This window comes from Drosophila pseudoobscura, chromosome 3 (assembly GCF_009870125.1).
Source record: "Drosophila pseudoobscura strain MV-25-SWS-2005 chromosome 3, UCI_Dpse_MV25, whole genome shotgun sequence".
NCBI lineage: Eukaryota > Metazoa > Arthropoda > Insecta > Diptera > Drosophilidae > Drosophila > Drosophila pseudoobscura.
Window position 1 is genome coordinate 8,037,206 of NC_046680.1, and position 23,952 is coordinate 8,061,157.

At 49.2% G+C, this 23,952-nt stretch overlaps 6 protein-coding genes across 7 annotated transcripts in view; 3 read left to right on the forward strand and 3 right to left on the reverse strand.

Annotated features, from left to right (window-relative positions):
• Positions 1-35: 35 nt before the first annotated feature.
• On the forward strand, positions 36-873 carry LOC6898270 (ATP synthase subunit s, mitochondrial). Its single transcript, XM_002138300.3, has one exon. It carries the CDS (start codon positions 199-201, stop codon positions 838-840), a length of 642 nt encoding a protein of 213 aa, XP_002138336.2. The 5' UTR covers positions 36-198; the 3' UTR covers positions 841-873.
• A 169-nt stretch (positions 874-1,042) lies between these two features.
• Positions 1,043-3,690, forward strand: sotv (exostosin glycosyltransferase sotv). The gene is made up of 3 exons (XM_001360485.4): positions 1,043-2,641; positions 2,707-2,866; positions 2,929-3,690. Exons 1-3 carry the CDS (start codon positions 1,150-1,152, stop codon positions 3,428-3,430), a joined length of 2,154 nt encoding a protein of 717 aa, XP_001360522.2. The 5' UTR covers positions 1,043-1,149; the 3' UTR covers positions 3,431-3,690.
• Positions 3,683-6,472, reverse strand: CysRS (cysteine--tRNA ligase, cytoplasmic). The gene is made up of 6 exons (XM_001360486.4): positions 6,208-6,472; positions 5,665-6,154; positions 4,918-5,604; positions 4,713-4,857; positions 4,046-4,644; positions 3,683-3,984 (listed from the first exon to the last, which is right to left on the reverse strand). Exons 1-6 carry the CDS (start codon positions 6,384-6,386, stop codon positions 3,859-3,861), a joined length of 2,226 nt encoding a protein of 741 aa, XP_001360523.2. The 5' UTR covers positions 6,387-6,472; the 3' UTR covers positions 3,683-3,858.
• An 81-nt stretch (positions 6,473-6,553) lies between these two features.
• On the reverse strand, positions 6,554-7,601 carry Ntmt (N-terminal methyltransferase). Its single transcript, XM_001360487.4, has one exon. It carries the CDS (start codon positions 7,524-7,526, stop codon positions 6,708-6,710), a length of 819 nt encoding a protein of 272 aa, XP_001360524.4. The 5' UTR covers positions 7,527-7,601; the 3' UTR covers positions 6,554-6,707.
• A 413-nt stretch (positions 7,602-8,014) lies between these two features.
• LOC6898271 (uncharacterized) lies at positions 8,015-8,985 on the forward strand. The gene is made up of 2 exons (XM_033378723.1): positions 8,015-8,452; positions 8,514-8,985. The coding sequence occupies exons 1-2, from the start codon at positions 8,395-8,397 to the stop codon at positions 8,951-8,953; spliced, it is 498 nt and encodes a 165-aa protein (XP_033234614.1). The 5' UTR covers positions 8,015-8,394; the 3' UTR covers positions 8,954-8,985.
• A 6,714-nt stretch (positions 8,986-15,699) lies between these two features.
• Positions 15,700-23,952, reverse strand: part of L (zinc finger protein Lobe) — a 34,961-nt gene continuing 26,708 nt past the window's right edge. The window contains exons 4-6 of one of the 2 annotated variants that reach the window (XM_033378349.1): positions 21,337-21,776; positions 19,509-19,651; positions 15,700-19,414 (exon numbers count right to left, since the gene is read on the reverse strand). In XM_033378349.1, the coding sequence (XP_033234240.1) occupies positions 16,372-19,414; positions 19,509-19,651; positions 21,337-21,776 (3,626 nt within the window). In that variant the 3' untranslated portion in view covers positions 15,700-16,371. The remainder of the gene's footprint in view (positions 19,415-19,508; positions 19,652-21,336; positions 21,777-23,952) is intronic. The other variant, XM_001360488.4, reaches the window with a different exon arrangement.

Genomic DNA, 23,952 nt, shown 5'->3' on the forward strand with positions numbered 1-23,952 from the left:
TGTTGGAAACAACATAAAATGTAGTCGGCTTTGTAAGATGCAAAATGACAAACATAAGAATCAACAAAATAATGAAGCGCTTGAACTGGAGTTTACTATTACATTTAAAAAAATGACTACAAATTGTAACATACAAATTGGCAACGCAACCTTCTAAACAGTGCTGCGTAATGTACGACGCCTACAGCTGTTCTTGCAATGTCTGTATTAAACTGGATTCCTAAAACGTTAACAAAAGTGGTACTACAGTTCAGAACATCGAAATGCCTGCCACAGGCTTCATATCCAATTGGCCGCAAGATATGGGGCTATGTGGCAGTCGCCTTCAATCAAGTGGATGCCGAACGTCTCGCCAAGGTGGGTCCAAATAGGCTTTGTGCCGAATGGATTGTGAAGAATGGAGGCGGTGTGAGGTTCGTGGACAACCCGACTAAGTTGTGGAAGGACTACAACTCGCTGCCGGCGGAGACGACCAAGTTTGCCATCAAAGTCGTGGATGCCACTAACGCATCCATAATGAAAATTGGACTGGCTCATTTCAAGGGATGTACTTCAATTGACACGGTCATCTTTCACAACTGCAAGCATCTGGAAAACGATGGATTGGAAGGATTGCGGCACATCAGAAGTTCGCTGGAGCGGCTTCAAGTTTCCGGCTGCTATGACATCAGCGATTCTGGTCTGGGCGTAATAGGCGAACTCAAAAACTTGAAGCAACTGCTCATATTTGATATGCTTTACGTAAAGAACATGGAACAAGTGGCTCTTGAGCTGAAGAAGCAGCTGCCAGATTGCGACATCAAGGCCACTAAATTGGGCGTTCAGTTGAAGGAGAAGTAATAAATGTTGATACAACAAAATGTCTTCTTGCAAGTCGTTATGGTTCTGTAATCGAAGAGTCTAGATAAATATATTATATATTATATTTATATAATAATATATATATTATATATTAGTTTTGTTTAGTTTTTTTGTTGGCTGCCTGGCCACTGGCGACACTGTTAGTGTTGGAAAATACTCAGCTATAACATATTATCGACAGCATTTTCGCGCGTCTGTCAAACGGTCATACCAATCTAGAAAACAGGACAAGTTTTGACCCCTTTTTTTCCAACAAAATGTAAAAAAAGGAGCGCAGTCCGAGCTGAAATGAATAAGTTGAAGTATTTATTAAGCCTGGTGACCCAGCCACGGACCATATCGAGCAGCAGTCCGAAGGAGCAGTTGCTGAACTGCCTTACCTATGGCTTATTTACAATTGTCGCTCTCTGTGCGGGCTTCCTGCTGTGGGACCTTTCGAGCAGCCAACGAGATGGATTCTTCTATGGGAAAAAGGACTCGCACACTCTGGTGCTTGACCTCTCGCACAGTCAGGAGGTGATCCTACACTCAGATGCAGACCAGCGGAAGCGCAATGGGAACTGCACATTCTGGGACTGCCTGAACATCTACAAGTGCGAGCATGATAGACTCAAGGTTTACATTTATCCGTTGCAAGAGTTTGTTGATGAGAAGACCGATAAGGTTGCCACCACATTGTCCAGCGAGTATTTTCAAATCCTGGAGGCAGTGCTCAAGAGTCGCTACTATACGTCGAATCCCAATGAGGCTTGCTTGTTCCTCCCAAGCTTGGATCTGTTGAGCCAGAATGTCTTTGACAAACACTTGGCGGGGGCTGCCTTGGCTTCGTTGGACTTCTGGGAACGCGGAGATAACCACATAATCTTCAATATGCTGCCAGGAAGTGCCCCAGCCTACAATTCGGTTCTGGACGTGAACACGGATAATGCCATCATATTTGGCGGAGGCTTCGATACTTGGACGTATCGGCCGGGCTTTGATGTCGCTATACCCGTGTGGAGTCCCCGCGTAGGGCATCAACATCCGCATGCTGCGGCCCAAAGAAAGTTTCTCTTGATTGTGGCACAACTTAATGTCCTTCCTCGCTTTCTGAGAACCCTACGCGACCTGTCCTCTGCTCATGCCGAACAGCTGCTGCTACTGGGACCCTGTAATGGCATGGATCTCTCCACCCGCTGCTCGTTCTCGCAGCATCACAAACTCATGGAGTATCCCCGTCTTCTGTCGCATGGAAAATTCTGTTTTGTGGGCAGAAGCCTTCGTCTGGGTCAGCCCGATCTGGTAGAGATAATGTCCGAGAGCTGTATTCCCGTGATTGCCATTGACAACTATGTGCTGCCCTTTGAGGACGTTATTGATTGGTCTCTGGCGTCTGTACGCATACGCGAATTTGAACTGCATTCCATAATGCAGAAGCTAAAAGCTATTTCAAATGTAAAAATTGTTGAAATGCAGAAACAGGTCCAGTGGCTCTATACCAAATACTTCAAGGATCTGAAGACCGTGACGTTGACGGCTCTTGAGGTACTCGAGAGTCGTATATTCCCTCTTCGCGCCCGCAGCAGTCGACAGTGGAATGCAATTGCCACCAATCCCCGCGCCACCTTCAATCCGCTGTTCCTTCCTTCGTTGGCGCCCAAATCTCAGGGCTTCACAGCCGTCATTCTCACTTATGACCGTGTGGAGAGCCTCTTCCTGTTGATCCAAAAACTGGCCGTCGTGCCCTCGCTGCAAAGTATTTTGGTCATTTGGAACAACCAGAAGAAGTCACCGCCACACTGTAAGCACGGACTGAATATTTCAATGTTTATCCTTGGTATTAAATACGGACTTGTTCCACTGCAGTATCGACATTCCCATCCATCTCAAAGCCGCTGAAGATCAGACAAACCAAGGAGAACAAGCTATCGAACCGATTCTATCCTTATCCGGAAATCGAGACTGAAGCCATTTTAACCATAGACGACGACATTATCATGCTAACGACTGACGAGCTTGATTTTGGGTAAGAAAGAGCTGAACTATGATATCCTATGAATTCCAGTTAAAACCTGACGTTTCTTAAAGCTACGAGGTTTGGCGAGAGTTTCCCGACCACATTGTCGGATTCCCCAGCCGGATCCATGTGTGGGATAATGTGACAATGCGCTGGCACTACGAATCGGAGTGGACTAACCAGATATCTATGGTGCTAACCGGCGCCGCCTTCCATCACAAGTACTGGAGCCACATGTACACATATGCCATGCCAGGGGACATCAAGGACTGGGTGGACGAGCACATGAACTGTGAGGATATTGCCATGAACTTTCTGGTGGCGAATATTACCAACAATCCGCCTATAAAGGTGACGCCGCGAAAGAAATTCAAGTGCCCCGAGTGCACCAACACCGAGATGCTATCGGCCGATCTGAATCACATGCGAGAGCGATCCGCCTGCATCGATCGATTCTCCAAGATCTATGGTCGCATGCCGCTGCGCACGGTGGAGTTTCGAGCGGATCCAGTTCTCTTCAGAGACAATTTCCCGGATAAGTTGAAACGTTACAATGACATTGGCAGCTTGTAAATGCCGCAGACGCACTGATATTCCGGTAGAATAATTATGAAAATACCAAAGACTTATGGGAATAGCGCTCAAGTTTAGAAAGAATCTTTTCTGTTGCATTCGAATATATCAATGAACAATCCTAAGTCAAAACCAGCGCTATTTGGTGCGCACTCACTGGATAGAAAACTCACATAGAAAACTGTTTTAGTTTGGAGTGATGAATCCTGGACTGGAGGACACACCTACAAATATCCATATTAAAAGTTGATATTATCGTAGAAAAGAGTTTAATTTTAATGATGATTAGACCAAGGCTAGCACGACCGCACGAATGGGATTCGTTTTAAGCGGACTTTGGAAATTATTAGGCGTGGAAACAGTGATGAGAATATTTTAAATGCTAAGCTAATATCAATACGATACTTTTGGTGCTCTGTTTTTATGGACTAGGCTTCGTTTATGGATGCCAAATACTCTTTGTAGCGTTGTTCCTGTTGCTGCTGCAGTTTTTGAAGCTTTTTCACTTGTCCCTTGCTAATCTCTTTGCCTTCCTTGTCGAGAGTTGGCAGGCCCTAGGATTTGATTTGACTTAATAAGAATGCAAATTCCAGCTGTGATTCATGTTTAACTTACATTCTCATCGAAGGCCGAGTACTTTTCCGTTTCGCCAAGGAACATCTGCTTGGGATTGACGCGACGCTGCGCATCCTTGGCTGCTGCGGCTGCGGCAACTGCCTGCTTCTTCCGTTCCTTCTCAGCTGCTTTCTCTGCTTCGGCGGCCAGTTTCGCCTCCCGCTCGCGCAATAGCGAGTCGCGATCAACCAGCTTGACGGCAAACTTGCCACCATCTTTGTCCTCGAGTCGAACACCCAAATTGGGCAATATATTGTCACGCAGGTCGTCGCACAGCTTTAAGATATCGAATGCCTTTAATGCCTTCGCCTGCTCACGCACCAAGTTGCGAAATTCCGCCAGAGTTTGGACATAGGGAAGCACTGTCGTCTCCAGATCGCCACCAGCTGCCTGAGGCCCAGCTCCGCCGCTCACTGGGAATCCGATGCCACCACGTGGTCCAGCAATGGCGCCAAACACATGCAACAAGTCGGTTATGTATGTGGCCACATTGCGCAGCAGCAGGCTATTCAGTCTCGACTTGTTGTCCCGTATGTAGACATTAGAGGCGGAAACAAGCTCCCGAATGGCATCGAGCGCACTGCGCGTGTCTACGTTGTCTGTATCGTGAAAGAATTTATTAGTGAATTTAATTTATGAACAAACGTTTCCTCAAACGAGCACTAACCACAAAGGGCCGCATGCACTTGCACCTGGGAGCTGGAAAACTTCTTCTGCAAGGCAGCCTCAACATCGGTCCAGGCATCAAACTGCCGTCGCGGCTCTTCAGACAGCACGTGACGGGTCAGGTCTTTCACATTCAGGAAAAACTCCTGCAGGGACAAGCTTTAGTACTAGGTTGCTCTCATTGTATAAAATTTGATGGTGCTTACGTTAAGGAACTTCTCGTATTGCGTCGCCATTTCCATGGTGTTCTCGGAGTAGTCGAGCGTATCCTTCCACGAGTGGAGGAGGAAGGCCAGACGTAGCTGGGTTGCCGAATGCTTTTTCAGCGCCTCTTGAATGGTGACGAAATTCTTGAGAGACTTGGACATCTTGCATCCGGCAATTGTGAGATGGCCAGTGTGCAGGAAGTATTTGACCCACTCGGACTCGTTGAATGCCGCCTCCGACTGGGCCAACTCATTGTCGTGGTGTGGGAACTTTAGATCCACGCCACCTGTGTGTATGTCGAATGTTGAACCGAAGATATCCGAGGCCATGGCGGAGCACTCGATGTGCCATCCGGGACGACCTCGTCCCCAGGGACTGTCCCACCAGGGCTCGCCGGCCTTGCTGGCCTTCCACAGGGCAAAATCGTTGGCCGAACGCTTCTCTGAGAGTCGATCCTCGGCCACAGACAAGTCCCCTTCACCCTCCTGCAGTGACTTGGTGTCGCCATACGCCTCTGGCACCAGCTTGGCGTAGTGATGCTTCTCTTTCCTGTCGAAGCCGTTTACATCAAAGTAGACGGAATTGTTGGCTGCATAGGCGAGGCCGTTGTCGATGATCTTTTGAATAAAGGCCACAATCTGTGGTACGTATTCTGAGACCCGCGTGAGCACATCTGGTGGGAGAATCTGGGATTTCCCAAGAGATACAATAGGGTAAGGTTCTGGAACTCATTTTTTATGACTCACGTTTAGTGACTTCATGTCGTTGTGAAACTGGTCTTCCCAGAAGCGGGGCAGAGACTCAAAGACAGCATTGTCATTGATCTCAGCTCCCTTCTTGCCATCCAACCACTCTGCAATCGGGTCCTTGGCTTCGTTTAGGTAGTGTTGTCGCTTCTCAGCGATGCCCTTTTCGTCACCTTGGCTAACCGCCGTTGTGAGTGCAACAACGGCATCGTTCATACGCTGCAGAGTCTTGTCCAGCATCACCTTCTTATCGGGATCCGTGTTCTTTGCGCACGTTCCCTGAAATCGCACGAGCACTTCCTTCTGATGATCCAACAACTGGTCGAGGGGTAAATTCGCTGATTCGCCGGCATATTCTTCGAAGAGATGATTTTGACGAGCGCGCTTGATGATTTTGTCATCGATGTCCGTGATGTTCATCACATAGTGGATGTTGTACCCAAAGTAGTCGGCCAGAATGCGTCTCAGAATATCGAAGGAAATGTAAGACCTAAGAACGGAACAGATAAGATACCCACTCCGCGATGGTGATGTGGCGCTTACCGTGCGTGTCCCATGTGCGAGGCATCGTAGACAGTCGGACCGCAGCTATACCAGGTTACATTGTTCCCATCCAGCGGCACGAAATCCTCCTTTTGTCTCGTCAGGCTGTTGTACAGCCGTAGCTTTGGCCGCTCCGCTGGCTTCGGTGCTTGCCACGCAGGTTGTACACGTTTAGACATTATTCTTTATATTGGTAAATAAATCGGCAAATATTTCGTCAGCAGAGAAACAGTTCTGTCGCACTGGCAACACCGCTCGCCCGACCTGGCGTTGCCGGACCGATGAAGCGGACAGGACCATGTTTGGACTATTTATTATTGAACAAAAATTAAAGGATATGCTGATGTTTGCGAGTTTGTGACCCGGCTTGGTCATTTGATAAATTTATTTGTCTCTATAAGCTATACAAATATAATTTAGAAATTTGTCTGACTAGCTAAAATTGTGGTATTGGATTCTGGGTACAATTTCTCTTGTACCGTAGTAACTATATTTTGAATTTAAGCCGAAGAGAGTGGCTTACAGGCGATCATGTAAACTGGATAAAGGTCCTTTGGAAAGTTTTGCTGGCGCACTTTCCGCACAATCCGAAATCCAGCCGCCTTTAACGAGATATCGTAGTGCTCCAGAGGTCGAGTAACTGAGGAATCCTCGTCGTCAACGATTATCTCCTTTGATTTGGTTACGTTCTCCTTAAGGACAAAGAAAGCGCCCGGCGCCAGTCCCTGCCGGATGCGTCGAAAGAAGTCGATCAAGTCCAGCTCAGTGAGATGTCCTAAGACCCATTGACTCCAGATGAGGTCGTATTTCTTTGTGGGAGTGAATTTCTGTAGTCCCACGTTGTAGATCTCCCCCAAGCTGCCGACTGGCGTGTTTTCAGTTGTGCAGTACTCCCGGGCCTTGTTGGCAAAAGCTGGGTCTTGCTCCACAAGATCCACACAATGGAAGCGAGGTATTAGCAGGTGTCTAGTAATGCGGCCAATACCGGCTCCGCAGTCCAACGCCAGCTTGTTTCCGGGTACCCTTATTTCGCGTAGGAAGTTGTTGGAGCCCTGTATATCAGTGGCGCTGATGTATCCCATGCCTCCCAGCATCCCGTTGACTGTGGCTGGCACTCCCGACCAATATTTTTGCGCTTTGCCATAAAATTTTGGCTCCTGAGCATTGCTTGCAGCGGAACTGATTGCGACCGCATCGGCTACCTTTGCTTCCGGTCCATTTCTGTGTTCCTGCGTGCACTCCTTGTCCTCGCTGCTGTCCATTTCGTCTTTTAAAGTATTCACACACTTTTCGGGAGCCGGTCCTTCAGTCAATGGCATCTTTTTTGCTTTGAGTTGTGTCTCAAATAAACAAAAATGTCAACAAAAAATTAAACCAAAGTGTGTAAATCAAACGTACGATGAAAAATCGAACTTAACCCACTTAAGCCCCCGTTATTTAAACAGGATAGCAACCTGAGTTAAACCGCAGAAAATAGTACTAACAATAATAATTCATCTTGTAGATTCATCCAATCCTTCATCTTTCCTTATAACAAAGACCAGACATCTTTCTCCAGAACGGTAAATATTTAACTACCCCTTGGTCTACAATGGGTTTATCGATCTATGCCCATGCTCAGAAATAATATTCCTTGATTTTAATATTCGGCTTAATATTACTGGCTAGCTAAGACACTCAGCCTTAATCAAATAGTTTTATCCGATTGATGATTCGATTTTCTACAGGATTGGTTTATTTAAGGAACTACCCTTTTTTGGATTGTGTCTAAAATAAGGTTTAAACAAAAAAGGTAACAAAAAAGGTCAAAGCTAAACGTAAGTGTAAGCGAAATGATTCAGCCATGAGTATGGACGTTTTTACTCCCCATTTCATTTGACTGATAGAACAATTCTGTTTTTTAAACTTTCAACCTTAAATTATAATTACCTTTTCTTAGATTAAGTTTGTTTAGACCTATTTATGCATGTGATAGGTTTCCTGTATCTCGATCCCGATACCCATTTTTAGTCTCTGTAAGAAGACATTAACTCTGCCATAGTTTTTACTACTGTGAACTTCATGTGTTAATCTAATCTTTATATAATTTAATGATCGTCATATTTGTCACCAACCTCATGGGACACATGAGCTGTGCTCGAATCAGTATTCCTTGAACAGTCGCAAACAGAAGAACTCTTAATAAATATGTGGAAGAAATTGATTTTTACTGTGGTGCTTGTAGCCTTTGTGGGCGTGCGATTCGGTAAGAAAATTTAGTTTGATTCTGATGATCCAGTTGATAACCGAATCAATTTAATAATTAGCCAGCTCGCTGACCTGCTACAGCTGCAATGATGCCACTTCTTGCAAGAACCCCACGGTCCAGACATGCTCCAACGCCACGGCCAATGCCACCAGCGACTGGCTTTCGACGTACCACAACGATGTGCCCGAAGTAGGTGGCAGCCAGAGCTTCTTGTGTGCCAATCTCACCTACTACACAGGTCCGCAAATCCCGCCCACAACACCTCTTGGCCCTAACAACACGCTTACGAGTGAGTTCCTTGGCTGTGCCCATCCGGATATCAGGATCTGTGCTCGTAATCTGACCGATCCGGATGCCAGGGCCCACTGGAAGTCGCACTGTGGCGTCTGCTATACTGACAACTGCAATTACGATGGACCCGCGGGAACCTTCAGTGGTAGTGCGTACACCATAATTGGCTCTATCTCTGCGCTGCTATTGACCAAGGTTCTCAGTTAATTTTTAATAAAGCGCTTCAACGGTGTACGGAATCTTAATAATAACCTGATCGAACCTGAAAAAACTGAACGGTGAAGAGAACTTCAGCTGAAACCAAAAAGCCGTTGAGTAGTTGGACCTTGGCCAAGCAATATGTGTGGTCACACTGGCTTTAATTTGAAGCATTTTAACAGTCTGGCAGCACATTCGTGCGTGCCAAATTTAAATTTAAAAGGATATTCGCAATTTATGTGTATATATTAACGCAAAAAATGGTATGAGTGCAATAAAGTTCCCTTTTCGATGGTTTCCTGGGCTCTCGAGCTTCCATATTTTGCTTTCTTCTCTACAAAAGCTTATCTCAATCAAGAGCTTTCCATTTCACACCTAATGTGCGTTATAGCCCCTCGGCAAGTTATATTTAATTCAATTAAAGTCATGAAAACCGAACAAACGGATATCAATGAGTGAAATTATATATTTTCTTTTTTCACAATAGGTGAAATAGGTGAGTCAAAGGTATGTAGTCCGTCCAAAATTTATATCCGCTTGGAAACCCGTTCAGAACGATCCAAAAGACTTGCCTTTTTAACGCTAGCAATTCTGAGTATTATGATGATTTATACCTTTTGCAAAGGGCTATCGTGGGGGTTTATGGTTGGTAGTTTCGATTTTCAAGCTAATGTGACTGATTGTGGGGTAGGTCAAGGTAAAGATAAGTAACGATAAGATAAAAGAAAATAGTTGTGAGAGTTTACAATTTTAAAATAACACCTATGAATTAATATGTGTATGTATTTCCCCCATCGGCTCTTTTAACGATAATCTAATCGTATTTCGTCCGTGGTCTCTCTCTCGTAAATATCGGATCGTTAAAGAGTACAAACAAACCTGTGACGTAATTTGAAAAGCCGTTGAAGCTGGCTAACATTAAACTTCAGTATTTTTGGTATTTTTCGGTACTCCAGCAGTCTGGCAGCACATTTGTAAGCGGCAAATTCAAATTTAAAAGAATACTTTTTTAAATATCTCCTTTTTTATAGGGTTACCTTTTCAGGCTCCTAATCAGTTTGTCTGCTCAAAACGACTCCCGAGTTGCAATATATCAGTTTTTACATATCTCTGGTCCTATTTCATTTGAAACTGCTTGATTAAATTTGGCAACTCGAAATGCAGAGACGAAGGAATCATCAAATATGAATGCAACTGTGCGAGAAATAGAGAACGGCAGAACCAGAAATCATAAAGACAGACACGTGCCCTAGTCATTCTTAGAGGTCGACTCCATCTCCGCCGCCCCAAACCATCATAGTTCAGTTTTGTAAGGCATAAATTATGCGCGACTTTAGCGGCAGCGGTGTTGGCCCGTCAAATTTGGCACCTGGCCCCAACCGTAGGGCTAACCTTCGTACCGGAGGGCGCGTGCAACAATTTTACAGCTCCTTCCCCCTCCCCACCCCGTTCTCAATGGTGTAATGAAAGTGTTTGAGCAGAGCTGCTCTATATATCCAACATAGTAGTCGTATATTTGTGTAAACAGCTTGTACTATGACAGAGCGCGGCGGGGTTCTGGCTGTAATTGAAATTGCGCGGCGTACGCGGCATTAAGTCATAAAAACAACAACTATAGGCTCACTATATAGCGACGGCTACACACCGTACACACTATGCTACCCAGCAACCAGTTTGTCACACTCTGAGGCCAGGCACGTACGCGCCAAGAGGTCAAAACGCACTCTGGACATGAACTAACACATGAAACGGGGGAGGGATGGGTATGGGGATGGGGATGGGATGGGATGTGCTGGGGACAGGCAAATTGTGAAACTTGTCCGTTTCTGTCCATCATCATCATCGTCGTCGTCATCTTGCGAGGCCCAAAACTGTGCGGGTCATAAAAGAAGTCACAAGAAGCGTACTTAGAACAAGCCAACACACAGAAACCGAACCACAATTCCTGTTCAGGCCACAAAAATTTAATTAAGGTCTGTGTCTCAGTCTGGGCTTCTACAGAAACGTTTACCCAGGCGATGCATGGGGGACAGCAGCATCTGATTATGTAATGCTTAAACAAATAAAAAAACACAGCCAACCGATCCATGTACATGGGGAGCATTGACTCTCTTCGCTTCTCGCAATTTTTGTAAGAGGTGAAGTAACATTTAAAGCTTGGACCATGCATTAAGATGACCCAGTCTGATGGAACTTTTGGTTTCTCAAAAGTTGTAATTGAAATGTAATTAATTCTCAGCATTTAAGACTGTCTTGGGGACTGTTATGCAATCTCCTTGTGACTCCTGTCCGCCCTCGCTGGCTCCTGAAAAGAGTCGCACAGACTGGGATACATCCTTTGGCACATCCTTTCCCAGCGGTTTCTTTTCTCTGTCTATCTGTCCGTCGCTCTCCTCGTCTGGCTCCCTCTCGAAATTTGATCTTTTTGGCGTGATAAGAAATCGAGGGATAAGAAGGCGCAAAGCATAAACACGCACAAGGAAATGCTTGGGTTGGGTCGGGCAATTGCTATGCCGAAGGTCCTTTGTCTTTAAGGACCTTTTATGTCTTATCAAGGCGAGCAAACTTGGGACGCTCTACGGATCCTGCTGCTGCTGCTTGCTCCTGGCTACTGGTAATACAATACTTTTGCTCTCCGAATGTGCTCGGCAGGAGTACAGGACCACAATCCACAGCTCCTTTTTAATTTAATTCGCGAGAATTTAAGGCGGAGGTGCCATGCGGTGATGTGATCCTCGGTCCTGCTCCTGCAGGATCTGGCCTGGCTCCCATTATTGTGTCAGCAACTTTATAAATTGCGCATAGAAAACAAACCGCCCGCAAATACGAGTACTGCAGAAGAAAGACCCCAAGCCATCCTTTGTCCTCCATGATTGCTGTTTATATTTGGTGCTGCCTGCCCTGAATGGCAATCAATCAATCAATCAAACGGTCTGGCGATCATCTCGCATATCGATATCCATTTACATAACGCGAATAGCGGCACGTTCACCACGTTCTAATAAGGAGACATATCTATTACTAATCGTGTATTGAGTGAGTATGCCACGGGTGGAAGGAAGCGGACCCTTGAGAAGGTTGAGGGTGTTGGAGGAGTATAATGCGTTCTTCAAAAGAAGCCTGGAATTTATCAGAGGAGAAGATAATTTGCTGAAAACGTTAGTTAATTTGAGGAACTGAAATTAATTAATACCTCTGGAAATTAAATTAAATATTAAGTTTAAACCTTTCTTCTGCCACAAAAACACTCGCCTGAACCTGCTGGATATGTATGGCAGATGTGTATCCTGGCCCACCCATGCCACGCCCCAAACGACCGACTCCCTATGCGGCATATGTATCCGGCTTGGCGAACGAATTCTTGTACATAAACACCTACAGGCGCACAGGCACACAGACACACAGACACAAACACAGTTAACGTTCCTCCAGCCAATGGGAAAGGCCGCATTCGCTCGCATATATGTATCTGAAAGATTATGTGTTCGTAATTGTATCTGTATCTGCAAAAGTTCTTGGTTTCGGTTTCTGTTTGGGGTTTCGGCACCTCAGCTCGTGCCCTGCCTCTGCCTCGAGCCGAAGGAGGATACGAATATCAGAAAAATTAACCAAACTAAAGAAAAATTGTATAATAATTGCATAATTAAGTTCGAAGCGGAAGGGAGGGGGGGAGAGAGAGGGGAGATCTGTTTAGTTTTAATTTGTGTAAATTGTTGGTCCGATAAACATCGCGCGTGTCGTGTCCCCCTTCGAGTGTCGGCCAGCGAGGGATTATTAATTGAATTAGCGCCTCGACAGCGGCCTCTGAAGAGGATACTCTCTGTTTGATCTGATCTCTCTCTGTCTCTCTGATCTGGTCAGCCCTGCTAATTAGTGGATGCCCCTGCCACAGACCGCCGTCCGCAGCCCCAGTCCCCACTGTAATGGTACAATTGCAGACAGGAAGTTGACAGCTAATTGACAACCACGAACGAAGATGAAACCCTCTTCTCGAGGCGATCCATTAAGCTATGAACGTTGTTTCATATCAGGCTAAACCCAAATCATGATTTGCATATGACAGAGCCATCGATTGGGGGAATTATAGAGAGAGAGAGGCGGGAGGGGGAGGCGTAAAGAGCTTAGGGAGCTTCCTGTTTTACAGCCATCCATCAAGAAATTCGCACGGTATTATTGACAAACGGATATGGGATATGGCGCTATCAGAGTCATTTTCCCAGGCCAGGCATTAACCATCCTCCTGCCGAGCATCGTCACGAACATCCTTTTTCCCATCCGTATCCTCATCCACATCCTTAACGCATACCGCATCACTCCCCCAATCGGTAAATCACGCTAATAAGCCGGTAATGAATATAATGTATGTAAGTGTAGCCCTTGCTCTCGAATGCTTCCCTTTGCAAAAATCGCATGTTTGGCCCACATTCCGTGTCCTTAGCGTTGTCCTTTCCCCCATCAGGCCGGAAGAGGAAGCATTTGCCGAGCAAGGGGGTTGCAAACGGAGCGATTTTTCACTTTTGTTTTTGCTTAATAAGGCATGCGAAAATATTTTACTGCCATCACTTACCCCTCATGATGTGGCGGACCTGCCACTGTCAAGGACCTGTAAGGCCCTTCCTTTCGCCTCACCGCAGCTCGCCTTTGGTAGTCTGTTCCCTCCATTATTTTCACCAATCCACGCTGATCATCATTTGTATCCATTTGCCACTAGGTTTTGGGTGTTTTGTGGGCATGGCATCACCATCCGCGCCACTCCAGACCCACTCGTACTCCCTGTCCGTCCGTCTGTCTGTCTCTCAGTTTCTTCGCTGACTGATGGGAGCTTCTTCATTTGTCAATGTAACGCTGTCTTGGCTCAAAAATGCTTTTCTCGCATGCCAGCCCCAAGTTGGAGCTGGACACACGAACACAACACTCAGTGGCTCAGTGGGGAGCTCGGGCGAATGGATGGCTATCTACCCCGCCAAAGGCCATGTGGATGTGGACGTGCAGAGGGGATGTGAGGCTTTCAGGTTGTCGGGCATTCAAGTCGCCTTGTCAGTCAGTCAGTCAGCTAGTTAGTTAGTTAGTCAGTCACTCAGCAGACTTTCAAACGCCGCACATTGGTGCCAGTGAAAGATGAAACACAATTCAAAGCAAAATAATGGAAATCTAAGTAAATCTGCATTAGTTGGTGGGGAAAAACCTTATAGAATGGGATACATTCATTGAGTCAGACCCTTATATCCCTGCACTAGCTATTACTCAATATTTTCCCTTGGGGAAACAATCATCTTTCGACCACTGTGATCCTCTTTTTAATGGAAGCGTGTAAAAACCCGTCAAATACCTAAAATACCAAAAATAAAGCGATGCGAATCGAAGCGATCCGCGTGGACTTGATACGAGTACGTTGGAGGTTTTGATTTAAAGAGCCATCGACATCGACATAGCCTTCTCCATCTCCATCTCCATCAGCATTCAACATTCAACATTCAGCCTTCGACATATTGGTGACGCTCAAAGCGGTAGAAAGACAAATAAAAGGAGTTCGCAGAAACAAGCACAGAGAGGAAGAGACAGAGAGTGAGAGACAGTGGGGGTCTGGGGGATCGAGCGGATGACGCGCCTGGCGGTCTGGCCTGGAGCGTGGTGCATGAGGCATGCAGCATGGAGTGCGTGGAGTTCGTGGTGTGGGGGGCCAAAACGATCAATGAAGTCTCCTCGACGGGCTTTCGATTGCGTTCGCCCCGTTCGATGGCAATTCCGATTGCCAATGGCCCAACGAGTTTTTCCTTTGGCTGTGTCGCTGTTTTGCTGTTTTCCACCGGACACCTTGGCATGTGTGGCATGGCGCTAATTAACAACTGCCGGTGCTTTGTGTCCACTTGGCGAGTGGAGTGCCGCACAGGAGAGTTGTACGAGTACTGCAACTGGAATTGGAGCTGGAGCAGAAGCTAGAGCTGGAGCTGGAGCTGGACCTGGAGCTGGAGTTGGACCAATTGTTTCGATGATAAACATTTTTATTGATTTGTGATGATTGCCGACAGGGACAGGTGCAGGCCGCTCTAGCCGCGGTCGGTGCCTTTTGCCGCTGCAATTTATTAAATGCGATTTATTTGCAATTGCTTCCGAGAAGCAGGAGGTGCTGCAGATTAGACGACGGCCGACCAGAATCGAGACTAAGTTCAAGCCTGGAGTCACCACTGCACCACCACTGGCAGTCCAGTCAAACCAACTCCAAATCCGAGTCGGGCATTCTGCTGCATTTCATTCCAAGAAACAGAAGCGTTGTCGCCTTGGTAATCTGTTGGCGGGTAATTGCCACCGGTCTTCAAGATACAGATAGAGATCACCCAACTGAGATGCCAATTTGTTGTTGGGCTGCCCCTCGGCAGTGCCTTATGCGAAACTCCATAAACCCCGAACGGGTCGCCGGTTACCCTGTTGCGCACCTTTTTTATTGCCATTACGTGTCGCGCTTGCCGAAATAAACCAGAAACGAAATATTCGCCATAAAATTTGGTCTTGGAGGAGCCCTCGAGGCGGAGGAGACCTCGCCTTGTCTCGTCACGCGGCGCATGTTGTCAGCTTCCATAAAAAATACGGGTATAAACGGGTATACCTACGGCTAGGAGCCGCACAACGAGATTTTCTTATCAGATTTTCCCCACCACACCGCCCCCAAACCGAATGAAGCTTCTAGGGAAACACATAAAGTATTTTGGATCGTTTTCTTTTTCTTTTTGGTTTCAACTTGTGTTTGTTTTATTCACTAAATCATCATCATTCTGTCGTTTGCTTTTTCTTTTTAGTTCTTTTTATGCTACACATTAAAAATGTTCTTGGTGCTTATGTAATACATACATAACTGTATAATACGATAATATGTATGTGTATAATAAATTGTAGTTACATCGTTAATCAATTATTGTTGGATGGGGGCTACTTAATAATGTAGATCTATATAAATACTGAAATACGAAGGCAAGGCCCTATAACATACAAAAATGAAATCGCCAAACGCTCTATAAACTATAAAATAGCTTGGGTATAAATAAACGCGATGAATCTTTGAAAAACTATCACACACAAAGGTTTTTGTCAAGAATTTCTACGAGTAAACTAGGCGTATGTGTAATATTTTATGTGTCATGATATTTAAGAGGGTGACATTAGATCTACGGAGTGTGTATATGCATATCGGATATATCTATCTGATTAATACTAAACTGTTCCATTTACTGTATGATTTTAAGTGGCAAGATCTAAGATTTGAAAGGAGAATACTCTGGCAAGTACTCCAGTACTTCTGCGAGTTCCAAGATAGGATACCAAGGATACCCGAATCATGAAACAGTCTTATGAATACTACGGGCTCTTTCCCTCTTCTGAATATGTGTCCTTGATACTTTTCCTCTCCCTCATTCGCTACATGGGCGCCTTCCTCAGGCGCTGTTTGTGGCCCTTTCCATCTGTGACACGACATCCCTTGGCCGCGTCTCGTGCGGAATCTGCTCCACCTCTATGTACTCCTCCTCATCCTGGGCGGGCTCTGGCTCATCATCGCCGCCCCCAGAGTGACCGGTATCCGTGTCGTACAGCTCCTGCTTCACGGTCGCGGGACTTCGAACCGGACTTGGACTGGGCGATGCACTGCCCCGCATCGGGGGCTCCGGTTTGGTGATTGTTGGACGAACCGTTGGCCTCAGCTCGTGTGCCCGCTGGTGGTGTTCCAGCTCGGCGCGGAAGTAGAACTTCTCGGGGCAGAGATTGCAGTCGTAGGGACGCGAGTGGGCGCCGTGCTCGGCCATGTGGCCAAGGAGGCCGCCAGGGGCCGTGAATACGGCCGAACAGATGTAGCAATTAAAGCCTCGCTGCTCGGTGCCGGCGAAGGTGTGCTCGACCAGGTGCTCCTGCAGTTTCTGGGTATGCGGCAAGATCATCTTGCACAGGTTGCAGCGGTTCTCCAGGTAGGGAGTCGGCTGGGCCTGGACCACGGGGGCTTCGCTGGCCTTGTTCCGCTTGCCGTTGAGGTTGTGCTTTCGGCAGCACTTTTCGCACAGCTTGGCAGGAGTGGTGGGTCCCTCCACTGCCCCTGGCAGGGGCTCCAGGCACAGGGCGCAAGCTGGTTCTTGGAGGCAGCCGCCACTGGACGAGGACTTCGTATGGAACTTGGCATGGAGACTCAGCTCGAACTCCGAGTGAAGTGTCTGGCGGCAACAAATGCAGGCCAGGGGCAGGGAGGCTCCATCGCTGCCATGCTCGCTGAGATGGGCTCGGAAGGCGACCACATCCTCCAACGGGTGGCTGCAGTGGGCGCACTTGCCCGATTGGCCCACCTTCGAGTGCTGGAGCTTGTGCTCGGCCAGGATGGCCGGCGAGGGGAAGATCTCGTCGCAGATGAGGCACTTGTGCTTGCCCGTCGAGTTGTGGCAGCTCTTCATGTGCTGCTCGAGCTCCGCCCGCGACTTGAAGTTGCCCGCACAGTAGGCGCACCGCAGACTCACGCCCGTCTTCAGGTTGTGGGCCAGTTTTCGGTGTGAGTGGAGTTCCGCCTCGCTGCGCAGATCCTGACGTTCGCACATCCCACAGCTGAATGTGACAGCTGGTGCGGGAGGTGGCGGCGGCTGTGGTGCTGGCGGGGCATTGATGGAGGAGGTTCCTCCTCCTGCTGATTCGTTGGCGGCACTGTTGGCCGGTGACGTCGACTTGGCAGCGTACATCTCCATCAGATACCGCTGGCTGAGGCCGTACATCAGGGCGGGATGGGGCGAGGTCTGTGTCTTCAGGGCATTCGTTTCCACCTGCAAGGGGCTGTAGAACTTGCCGGCCGCCGAGGGACCTGTGGGTGCATTTCCTCCTGTTGATCCTCCACCAAACAACCCCTTGAAGGCCACGTTGTAGTCGATGATGCTACTGTTGTTGTTGGTGGCAGCTGCGGCAGCGGCAGCTGCGGCGAGGGGAGGCAGCAGGGCGTTCACATAGAGACTACCCATGTTGGGGGAGCTCTGTGGCGGCAGCTCTTTGTCCTTGACGCCGCCGTGCTGGCTCTGCATGTGCCTGTCGAGCAGGAACTCCACGTGGAAGGTCTCCGGACAGGATGGACAGCGGAACTGTCGCGCATGGGCCGCCAGATGGAAGTGCATCTCCAGCTCAGAGGAGCACACGGCCCGGCAGAACATGCACTGCAGCGGATTGGCCGGACTGCTGTTGCCGCCCATCGGGTGGTGATGATTCCCCAGCTGATGGCGCGTCTTGACGTGCACATGGAAGTCGCCATCGGAACGGAAGACCTCCATGCAGGCGCTGCAGCGCAGCAGCTTCGTCTCCTGGCTGTGGGCGCAGGCCAGGTGGAGCTGCATGGCCATCCGTGTCTCGCACATCTCCGAACAGAGGGCGCACTTCAGCAGGGTGAGTACGTGCTCGGTGATGAGGTGCTGCTGCAGCTCCTCGGCCTTGCCGAAGCTCTTGCCGCAGCTGGAGCTGCAGTTAAACTCGGAGTTGGCGATCAGGAAGTGTCCCACCACGTGCCGCTCGAACTCCGACTGCTCCGGGAGGCTCAGGCCACAGTGGGGACAGATCAGCTGCATTCCTTCGGCAATGTGGCTCTTCAGGTGGTTGCGGAAGCTCTCAAAGTCGGGAAGTCCAGCGTTGCACTGGTTGCAGAAGAAGATGCCGGGTGGTGCTGTTGCGTGCGGAGGATTGGGCGGAGCACTGGGTGTCTGCGGTCGACGCTTGTTGCTGCTCAGATCCGTGGGAAGGTCGTCCTCGGAGGGTCGGTTCTCACGCTCGGGACTGCCCAGATCCGTCTTAATCTTGGGTAGATCCAGAGCCAGCCGTGGACTGAATGTTCCGGCCGTGGCCAGGCGATTGAAGTGCTCGTAGTAGGAGTTTGGGCTGCTCAGACGATCCAGATGGGTGGCGCGCATGTGCTGGAATAGTCCGGCAATGTTGCCAAACTTCATGGTGCAATACTCGCAGCTCAGCTGGAAGCCCTCTCCCTCCTGGACGGGGGTCTTCGCCGACTGCTGCTGCTGTGACTGCTGTGGCTGCTGGGGTGGCTGCGGCTGCTCATGGACATTCTGGAGATGGGCATTCAGCTGCTCCAGGCTGCTGAACTCTGTCGCCTTGGGGCAGTAGCTGCATCTGAGCAGAGGTGTTGGGGTGGGCGTGCTGCCCACATGACTACTGCGCGATCTCTTGGGGAAGTCCAGGCGACTGGGACTGCTGTCGGTGGCCAGGGCCAGGGCATAGCGCCGCTTGTGCAGGCTCCCATTGCTGGACACCGAGGCCGAGGCGGAACCGGTGGACCGGGGACTGTAGTTGAGGGCATTGGGATTGCCGCCGGCGGCCAGGATGGCGGCGTTCTTCTTGTGCTTCTGCATGTGTGAGGTGAGAGCCGCGGCCGTGTTGTATCCCCTGTTGCACATGCTGCACTGGAATGGCTTCTGGATATCATGCGTCTTCATGTGGATCTTCAGGTGATCGCTAATGAAGAGAGTTAAGATAGGGAAGAGATATGGTCAGATTAGAATGAAGTTATAGTTGAAGTGCGGGTCCCTTTTCGTGGTCTCTCGCTTACCTCCTGGAGAAGGCCGCCTCGCAGTGCGGACACTTGTAGTTCCGCTCGTTCGTGTGCAGCTTCTTATGGCGATCCCGGGAGCGCTTGTGCTTGAACAACTTGGCGCAGTACTCGCACTTGAAGGGCAGATGCTCGGCATGGCTCTGCAAATAGATTCAGGGTAACCCCATTAGTATTTCCCCTGGCACAGGTGCAATCTTAACTATGATATGTTGGGTATCCATCCACCTATCTCCATGATTAGCCCAGACACAGGCCCAGACTTGGGGGGACTTGGGCCGAGAGCTATTTGAAATTCTTAGAAGACAACCAGGCAGCGTCAACTGTCCGTCTACCCCAGTTAAATGTTGACGATGACGACGACAACGACGACGGCTCCTCGCTTGAATTTATAGATGCGTCAATCTGAATCTGAATCTGCATACCGACTGACTCGGACTTGGACGCCAGCTCTGACTCGGCCTCTGGTTCTGAGTCTGGTTCTGACTGCGAGAGAGACTGACGGGAACCGTAGGTGTTTCACTTGCGACTTGTGGCTTGTGGCTTGTGGACAAAAATTCATCTAAATGCGCGACGCCTCTCGTTCTGGTGTGGGGACAGGTGCTGAAAGGGGATTGGGGACTACACCCGCAACCGGTTTACTTTTGGGGTTCTTTGGCGGCTGCCAAAGCGTCGGTGGAGCGCTTTGAACTCGCTGAGGAGTAGCCGCAAAAAATGAGCCCATTTGTATGCAGGCCCCCAGTCCGGGATTTGCGTATATTGCACAATATACTCACTCGTATACCCGTACCCATACAGCCGAAAACTTAGCCGAGTTAGTCGCATCCACTCAGAGAGAGAGAGAGAGAGAGAGAGAGAGAGAGGGGGAGAGCGGGAGTGATCCCGTGTTGGTTATGGTTTTTTAAACTGTCGCTCCAATCATCATCGCCATCAACATCCCATAAGCCGCGCCCCACTACCTCCCTTTCGGGGGGAGAACCAGAACGTGCGAGAATGGCCCAAAGACCGAATTCTTAATATCTGCCCCATTCTCTGCTTTGTCCAGGCGCTAGGATCAAAGCGAGCGCTACATGTTAGACCCTGGCCGGTGATAAAGATCGGCGGTAGTAGTCCTCCTAAACAGCAGTTGCAATTGGGTTAACAAGTTGCTGATGTCATGGGCGGTGTTGTTCGCAGTCCGAAAAGCGTTTAAGCCGAATCAGAGCCGCAACCGCAGGAGGGGTGAGGGCGTGTGGGTGAGAGGCGGCAGCCACAAAGGCCACGGCCAAAAGATTCGGTCTTAGATGATATGCTAAAAGATGACTAAAGGAATGTTAGATGGCTGCATGGCCGAATGGATCTGGCATGATGAAAGCTTTATCCTAAGATATATTTATTATCTTAAGATGTAGAGATTATTGAAGGTCTGATCGCGAAATAAAAACAGACTAGGTATTTTTCTATAACAAGATTCCTTTCCTTAAATTCTTTATATTCAAAACCTTAAATGGAATAAAAGGCAGCCCTTTAATACCTTCATCCTTCTTCCACTTCCACTTTCGATTCAATTTCAATTAGCAGCATTTGGAATTGTGTATCAAGGTTCAACCGTGACACGCGAAAAGCTCCAAGGAGTCTGTCACCTAAGTGTCAATCAAGTGGGTTCACGTTCACCCAACCCCAACCCCAACCCCAACCGCAACCCGAACAAGCGCGAAATACTAAGCGCCTTATGGCGATGCCAAGGTGGTAATTAAGCAACCCACCCAGACACCCAGCCACCCAGCCACCCATTTGTGGCGGGTAACCCACCCACCAAAGAAGGAACCCTTTCTAGAGGGAGACTCACCTGCACGTGATGCTTCAAGTATCCGAGACGCGGAAACGTCTTATCACAGAACTGGCACTGATAGGAGCCGTCGCCGCGACTCTTAATGCCTTCGCCTGTCAACTTATCAAACTTTGCGGCTGCTCCACCGCCAGCGCCGGTTCCGGCTAATGCTCCTCCGGCAGCTGCCATCTTGGCCTCCTTATTGATTTTGCGCAGCTTGTTGGCAATCTTCAGGGCCTGCTGGTGATGGTAGTGATGGTGGTGGTGGAAGTGCGGCTGTCGCTTTGGCTTGGCAGGCTCCTCTCCTGGGATTCCGTTCGACTTGCCTTCAGCGGTCAGGTGGGGATCCTCCTGGCCGGCACTCGCCGAGGTAGCGGCCAGATGATGGGAGTTGGGTGTCAGGGTACCATCGGAGATGCTCGGTGAGTAGCTGGACGAGGTGTGGGTACTGTACATGTCTGGAAATGTACAAGAGCGGGAAGAGTTTCTCAATTAGAAGTTATGGTCGCACTGTGTGGGCGACTGCATCCTGATTAGCGGCTCTGGGGGATCGGCGTATGTGTGTGACTAAGCGCGACAGGAAATCAACGTCGGCTATCAAATGCTGGACACGGAATTAATTCAATTAGCACCACATCGTTTGGTGTCGGCCAGCCCCAGTCCCACCCCAAGTGGGGATCATCTCTCCACCTCCACCTCCCCATCCCCATCCCATCCCCATCTGACCCTCTCTGTAAGTGAGTCTCATGCAAACTAATTGCGCTTTGTTCTTGTCGTCGTTTTAATTACGAGTACACCATCCATTTATTCCACTGCCCCATGAGGGTCTCTGTCTCCCGCTCTCATCATCTATCACCACGCGCCAAGTGCCGTCTTCGAAAACTGTTAATTGAACCCAATTGCAAGTGATCTGTGTGTCTGTATCGCACCCGGGACCGTGCTCTGGGTCAGGGACTGCGTTTGTTTTCCCTCTCATCGCTTGAACTCTGAACTGACGCGATCCGTACTGGTCTGCTATGGTCAGATCTAAACTTTAATTAGGAAAAATCAAACTGATGCATCGGATTAATTTCTCAAGTTCTTTGGGGTTAAAGAAAGTCGTAAGAGATTTGAACCCATTCATTCATTTGATTGAAGTGCAGTACGTTTGCTGAGATCATAGAAATGGGAATGGGGATGTCAAATAGGTTGAACAGATTGGATTAAGATGGGGAGAATATTTTTCTATTATCGGTGATCAACTAATATTATATCTTGGCTGGCGAAAATCCTCTAGCTGAACCCTCCACGAGGGTGCCGGCTGGGCAATGGACACTGCATTACCCCGGACAAGGGTAATGCACTGTCGCTTGCTCTGTCCGGGGTAATGCAGTGTCTAGCTAAGGCTATGGTCCGGCGTCTTCCCGATTCAAAGTCGGGGGAACCGAACCAGGGCCATGGCTAGAGGTGCCTGGCGGTCAGGCCTAAAACGCTAGGGGGTGGTCCCCCCGAAAAATATTAACCAGTATGGACCCTCGGGCCAAATATGGAGGCTAAGAAGGATGAAGCACGGGTTGGGATGTCAACCCAAACGTCGGTGGAAAGCGTGACTGCTACCACCGGCGGGCACGGGGAGGAGCAGTCCTCTCTGCGTGTCGCCAGCGGTCACACCTCAGACTTGGCGGGAGCAGGCCAGGTCAGTTGTAAAGCTACTGCCACAACAACAACAACAAAAACAACTCACTCCGTGCCCTGCAAGTTGAGCCGCACAGATGCCGTAGTCGATACAGACACGGATCTGGAGAGCGTGCTCTCTCTAAGCAGGACGGACGAAGAGAGCCTTCTCCGCTCGCCGGAACCAGGCACCAGCTCCCTGCGTAGGGAAGGGCCGAAGCGTTCCAAGGAGGGGATGAAGGCCAAGGCGCAATACAAAGCGGCCCTCAACATAAAAAGCCGGCTGCAAGGCAAAGCAGACATCTCCCAGGAGGAGAAGGTCAAGCTAGCCTGGGCCGAGCAGAGAGTAGAGGAGGGTCGGCTACACTATGCCCAGATGCCACAGATGAGGGCGTCGAATGGCGAATATGCCAATAAGGTGGAGGAGATGATGGCCACCAAGAGGCAACGCTCGACTGAGAGTGCCATTAAGGACACTCCAGCGAGCAAGCGGCAACGCGGGCCCAGGAGTGCAGCCCCTCCACCGAAAGCGGCCAAGAAGCCGAAAGCGAAGGTCAGCGAGGTGACCAAACGACACCTGATCGTGGCACTCATTGACCGCAGCGAAGAAAACGGCAAGATGTCAGCGGCACAGTGGAAGCTGGTGCACGCGCGTCTTGTCGACGCACTCTTTGCACAGATGGAGGAAGACCCCGCGGCCCCAATGCCCACGTTCGATGGTGCTGGGTGGCTAAATGGGGTTAAGATCCTGAAGTGCAATGATGACCCAACCCTAAGGTGGCTGACGCGTACGGTCTGCCAACTGGAGGCGATGTGGGAGGGGGCCAAGCTGGAGGTTGTGGACCGGGAGCTTATCCCGTCCAAGCCTAAGGCGAAGGTACTCTTCCCCATCACGATCCAGGGGGACCGAGCGCTGAAGCTCCTTCAGCGGCAAAACGCGGACGTGCCAACGGCCGACTGGAGGATCCTACACATTGGTAG

What these genes read in the sequence shown, in the direction of transcription:
- LOC6898270 (XM_002138300.3), top strand. Translation starts at nt 199, where the DNA reads ATGTCTGTATTAAACTGGATTCCTAAAACGTTAACAAAAGTGGTACTA.
- sotv (XM_001360485.4), top strand. Translation starts at nt 1,150, where the DNA reads ATGAATAAGTTGAAGTATTTATTAAGCCTGGTGACCCAGCCACGGACC. An exon ending in GAAGAAGTCACCGCCACACT is followed by an intron (nt 2,642 to 2,706) that starts GTAAGCACGGAC and finishes GTTCCACTGCAG; the next exon opens with TATCGACATTCCCATCCATC. An exon ending in ACTGACGAGCTTGATTTTGG is followed by an intron (nt 2,867 to 2,928) that starts GTAAGAAAGAGC and finishes CGTTTCTTAAAG; the next exon opens with CTACGAGGTTTGGCGAGAGT.
- CysRS (XM_001360486.4), bottom strand. Translation starts at nt 6,386, where the DNA reads ATGTCTAAACGTGTACAACCTGCGTGGCAAGCACCGAAGCCAGCGGAG. An exon ending in ACGACATGAAGTCACTAAAC is followed by an intron (nt 5,605 to 5,664) that starts GTGAGTCATAAA and finishes GGGAAATCCCAG; the next exon opens with ATTCTCCCACCAGATGTGCT. An exon ending in AGTGCATGCGGCCCTTTGTG is followed by an intron (nt 4,645 to 4,712) that starts GTTAGTGCTCGT and finishes TTCACGATACAG; the next exon opens with ACAACGTAGACACGCGCAGT.
- Ntmt (XM_001360487.4), bottom strand. Translation starts at nt 7,526, where the DNA reads ATGCCATTGACTGAAGGACCGGCTCCCGAAAAGTGTGTGAATACTTTA.
- LOC6898271 (XM_033378723.1), top strand. Translation starts at nt 8,395, where the DNA reads ATGTGGAAGAAATTGATTTTTACTGTGGTGCTTGTAGCCTTTGTGGGC. An exon ending in CTTTGTGGGCGTGCGATTCG is followed by an intron (nt 8,453 to 8,513) that starts GTAAGAAAATTT and finishes TTTAATAATTAG; the next exon opens with CCAGCTCGCTGACCTGCTAC.